We start from the raw sequence: 4,993 nt of genomic DNA, 5'->3' as shown, positions 1-4,993 counted from the left end.
GCGCCTCGCTGTCAATCACCGCTAGCCACGCCCCCAGCGGAATTAATTATGCCCGCCCGCTGTCAATCATCGCGCGCCTCGCTGTCAATCACCGCGCGCTGTGCTGTAGGCCCCGCCCCTCCCCGGGTAACCCCGCCCCTCGCTGCAGCACCGGCGCTCATTTGCATAATCAGGGTTCCCATCAGCCCCTCGGGGGTCCCGGACCCCTTCCCGGGGCATTTTGGGGGAGTTTGAGCCTTTCCCGAGGGTTTGGGGGGGTCTGAGCCCACTCCAACCCCCGCACTCCCCTCCCATCATCCCCTCCCTCCTCGGGGTACATCATTCCCCTCTCCTCTTTTTACCCCCCACCCCCAAAAGCCCCCCAAACCCGCAGCCCACCCCCCAAAACCTGCCAGGCGTGACACGGAGGGGACAAAGCGGTTACAAATCCCAGAGCGAGGCTTTATTGGGCCCCGGCGAGGAAGGGACGGGGCGTTTGGGGGCCGGGCGGGGGCTGGGGGTGCAGGACCCCCTCCCCAGCCGCCCCCGGTACCGATCGGACGCTGGGACTCGACACCAAAACACCGACACGGAGGGACACGGAATAATTTAACCCCGCGGGGCAGGACAGGGACCCCCGGGGCGGGGGCCGAGGGTCGGGGATGGGGGGACACGGCCTGAAGCGCTGCGCCCCCAACCCCCCCAAGCCAAAGCTGCGTCTGAGCGCGGGGAGAAGAGCAGGAGACCCCCGGGGGGTTCGGGATGGGGAGGGGCTGCAGAGGGAATGAGATCCCCGAGACCCCCGCGGGGTTCGGGATGGGGAGGGGCTGCAGGAGGGAATGAGATCCCCCGAGACCCCCGGGGGAAAGCACAGGGGTCCCGCACCCAGCGCCGAGGGAAGGGGAGGGGGGCGAGCGTGTCCCAGCCTGCGGGGATGTGTCCCCAGGGGTCGGGATGTGTCCCCAGGGGCCGGGACGTGTCCCCAGGGCCCGGGACGTGTCCCCAGGGGTCGGGATGTGTCCCCAGGGCCCGGGATGTGTCCCCAGGGGCCGGGATGTGTCCCCAGGGGCCGGGATGTGTCCCCAGGGCCCGGGATGTCCCCAGGGGCCGGGATGTGTCCCAGGGTGGCTGGGGACAAGCACAGGGACGTGGCGAGCGGAGTGTCTGTGCGGGGGGAAGGCACTCGTTGAGCCCAGCAGCACTTCGGGGAGCAGGGGGGGCACATTTGGGGGGTCGCCCCCACAAGCGTGCAAGGCACCAGCGTGCAAGAGCCCCCCGGGCGAGCGGGGAGGGGCTGCGGGAGCCCCCCGGGCGAGCAGGGAGGGGCTGCGGGAGCCAAAGCCGGAGGCGGCCGCGTCCGAGGGGACGGGGACAGGGAGAGATGCACTTGTGCAAAGTCAAAGCCCCCCTGGCAGGGGTCCGGGCGGTGGGACAGGGGGTCAGTAGTACTTGTCCGGCTCCTGCCACTTGGTCACCCAGAGCTTCTTGCGGCGGCGGGGCAGGAGCCCCCCGGGCTGGTAGCGCTGCTCCTGCCGGATCCGCACCGCGTGGTACTTGGGCATGATCCGGTAGTAGCGGGTCCGCTGGAAAAAGTCACACTGCGAGGGGGGGACAGAGAGGACAGCGGGTCAGTGAGGGGCCGCGGAGGGTCGCGGAGAAGGAGAGAGACCCCCGAGGCGGCGAAGAGCAGAGGCAAAGGGATCAGCCATCCTGGAGCCGCTCGGAGAGACCCCGCGGAGCCCTACGGGGACCCTACGGCACAGAGGAAGAGGAGAGGAGGCTGAAGAGGAGGAAGATGCGGCTGCAGCCCGGCCCCACGGGGCATTACCAGGCGGGGCCCGGGGGGGCACGGGGGGTGCCCCCCGTTAGTAGTCGTCCGTGAGCCGCTCGGTTTCCGACGGCTGGATCCTCATCTCCGCCTTCTGCCCCTTGGCCTCGTACATGGCCCGGGTGTTGGCCCGCCGGAAGAACCCGCACTGCAGGGAAGGGGACAGGGTCAGGGGGGACGGGACGGGGCTGGGGGGACGGGACGGGGCTGGGGGGACGGGACGGGGCTGGGGGGACGGGACAGGGGGGCCGGGACAGGGTCAGGGGGGACGGGACGGGGTCAGGGGGGACGGGACGGGGCTGGGGGGAAGGGACAGGGGACCGGGACAGGGTCAGGGGGACCGGGACAGGGTCAGGGGGGACGGGACGGGGTCAGGGGGGACGGGACGGGGTCAGGGGGGACGGGACGGGGCTGGGGGGAAGGGACAGGGGACCGGGACAGGGTCAGGGGGGCCGGGACAGGGTCAGGGGGACCAGGACAGGGGCTGGAGGGGTCCTGGGCGCCCCCCGGCAGGTGGGGGGAGCGGGGCAGGGAGATGCCCCACAGGGCATGCCCGGGATGCTGCGGGGTCCTGCAGACCCAGCGACCCCCTCCTGGGTAAAAGGGGGGCTTCAAGAAGCTGGGGGTGTCTCCGGGGGGCTGTGGGGGGCCCCCAGCCCCGCTTTGGGTGCACATCCCAAAACGTTTTGCACCCCAAGACACGTCGGGAATGTCCGTGCTCCTCTTCCTCATCCCTCTCCAGCCCCGGATCTTCCTCCCGGAACGGCACCTCCCACCTGGGGGGCACCTGCCACCCTCGGGGGGCTCCTTCCAGCTGGGGGGGGACGATCTTCCAGCTGCGAGTCCCTCGCACCCCTCGCCAGGCAGGGAGGAGGCGGCCGCGGTTCACTCGAGCCCCTCGGGTCTCAGCGCGGCTCCTGCGCCCCGGGAAGGGGATTCGGGACCCCCCTCACCTTCCAGAGGAGGAGGATGATGAGCCCCAGCAGCAGCAGCCCGGCTGCCACCGACACCAGCACCAGCCAGAGCGCGATCTCGGCCGGCTGCTCCTCCTGCAGCTCCGAGTCCACGTCCACGGAGAACTGGGGGGGTGGAAGGGCCGCGTTGGGGCGCGGAGCTCCAGCGGCCCCAGTCCCGCCCAGTCTGCCCCAGTAAGGGCTCGGGCGTGGCTCACCCGCACCGTGTGGTTCCTCATGGTGATGGTGGGAACCTGAGAGCGCAGGAACAGCGTGGCCGTGCCCGTCACCTTCACTCGGTCAAAGTCCCGGAACTCCTGGGGACAGCGGGGGACACGGCTGAGGGACACGGATGGACAGGGACAGGGGTGGACAGGGACAGGGGTGGACAGGGACACACAGGGATGGACAGGGACACACAGGGATGGACAGGGACAGGGATGGACAGGGACAGGGATGGACAGGGACAGGAATGGACAGGGACAGGGATGGACAGGGACACACAGGGGTGGACAGGGACACAGGGATGGACAGGGACAGGGATGGACAGGGACAGGGATGATGAGGAGGGACACAAGGATGATGGACAGGGACAGGGATGGACAGGGACACACAGGGGTGGACAGGGGGACACAGGGATGATGAGGNAGGGACACAAGGATGATGGACAGGGACAGGGATGGACAGGGACACACAGGGGTGGACAGGGGGACACAGGGATGATGAGGAGGGACACAGGGATGATGGGCAGGGACACAGGGATGATGAGGAGGGACACAGGGATGATGGGCAGGGACACAAAGATGACAACACACGGATGGGAGAGGGGGAGGACATGGACGATGGGGACACACGGATGGAGGGGGACACAGGTGACAGTGGGGACACACAGGGGTGGGTGCCAGCCCCTGAGCTGATCCCTGGCAGACTCGGGGCCCTGTTTAACCCCACGCCGAGGGCTCGGGCAGCCCTGAGCCCGCCCCCCAGGACTGACCTCGATGAAGGTGCTGTTCCAGACGCGGGCGCGGAGGCTGAAGCTGGAGGGGAGCTGCGTGTGCAGCAGGGGACACTCGAACCACACGCAGCGCGCGGTGCCCGCCGAGCAGCTCTGGGGGACACGGGGGTCAGGGGGGCCCGAAGCACCACCCTGGTGCCAGGAAACAGGGCCCCGGGAGGGGGGGAGGTGCTGCTGGAGCCCCCTTTCCCCCCCTGCAGCCCCCACTCACCAGCACCGCCTCGGACCTGGGGCGCCGGCCGGTGGCCAAGGTGACCGGGGGCTCCCCCGGCTCGGGGGGCTCCAGCTCCCGTCTCCGCCGGGATGGAGCCTGGTCCTGCAGGAGCTGAGGGGGGACAGCAGCCCCATCAGAGCCTGCGCTGTGCCGGGGGGCCGGAGGAACCCCCCTTGGGGCAGGGACACGGCCCTTTGGGGGTGACTCACGGTGAGGTTGAGGGGGTTGATGACCCCCCCGGGGGGGTGACACGTGTCATTGCCGTTCACCAGGATCTCGGTGGGGTACAGGAGCCATTTGCCATTGGGGATCTCGTGGGGCCACTCAAAGCCCAGCAGGATGGTGCCCAGCGTGCCCAGGGACTCGCCTTTGGTGGTCACCTGTGGGCAGGGCGGGAGGTGGAGGCGGCGTTCCCAAATCCGCCTCCCTCCCGTGTTCCCAAAGACACCTCCCTCCCTCCCTCATTCCCAAATCCGCCTCCCTCCGGCGCTGGCCACGCCCTGCCCACCTGGAAGTCGAAGGTGAGGGGGCTGCCCACGTCCTGCTCCTGTTTCATGGCCGACTCGCCCACCACGGTCCCGCTGAAGTAGGACTGGATGTGGGATGAGGCTCTGGGAATGGGACAGGGGACGGGAACGGCGTGAGGGGCACAGGGGACACCCCAGCACTGCCCCATCCCTGGGACACGGAGTGCTGACACAGCCAGACTCGGGTGGGGCAATGGGGGGGACACAGAGGGGGTTCAGGTGACACAGAGGGGGTTCAGGTGACACTCACATGCTCAGCGAGGACTGGATGCTGTAATCCACCAGCAGCTTGGCCAGCACGGGCTGCAGATCCTCCTGGGTGCTCTGCCTGCCGGGCACAGGGATGGGCATCCCCTCCATCCCAATGGGAATATCCCTGTCCCCATCCCAACGGGAACATCCCTGTCCCCATCCCAACGGGAACATCCCTGTCCCCATCCCAACGGGAACATCCCCTCCATCCCAACGGGAACATCC

At 69.1% G+C, this 4,993-nt stretch overlaps 1 protein-coding gene across 1 annotated transcript in view; it reads right to left on the bottom strand.

The window, feature by feature from the left end:
- Window positions 1–1,484: 1,484 nt before the first annotated feature.
- Window positions 1,485–4,993, bottom strand: part of ITGA3 (integrin subunit alpha 3) — a 10,868-nt gene continuing 7,359 nt past the window's right edge. Inside the window, exons 17-25 of the mRNA XM_015615800.3 lie at window positions 4,767–4,844; window positions 4,498–4,600; window positions 4,199–4,369; window positions 3,987–4,100; window positions 3,755–3,868; window positions 2,979–3,077; window positions 2,761–2,886; window positions 1,808–1,955; window positions 1,485–1,577 (exon numbers count right to left, since the gene is read on the bottom strand). Of these exons, the coding sequence (XP_015471286.1) occupies window positions 1,845–1,955; window positions 2,761–2,886; window positions 2,979–3,077; window positions 3,755–3,868; window positions 3,987–4,100; window positions 4,199–4,369; window positions 4,498–4,600; window positions 4,767–4,844 (916 nt within the window). The 3' untranslated portion in view covers window positions 1,485–1,577; window positions 1,808–1,844. The remainder of the gene's footprint in view (window positions 1,578–1,807; window positions 1,956–2,760; window positions 2,887–2,978; window positions 3,078–3,754; window positions 3,869–3,986; window positions 4,101–4,198; window positions 4,370–4,497; window positions 4,601–4,766; window positions 4,845–4,993) is intronic.

The sequence above is a fragment of the Parus major genome, unplaced genomic scaffold, assembly GCF_001522545.3.
Source record: "Parus major isolate Abel unplaced genomic scaffold, Parus_major1.1 Scaffold273, whole genome shotgun sequence".
In the NCBI taxonomy this organism is placed as follows: domain Eukaryota; kingdom Metazoa; phylum Chordata; class Aves; order Passeriformes; family Paridae; genus Parus; species Parus major.
This window is presented reverse-complemented; position numbering and strand designations above follow the sequence as displayed.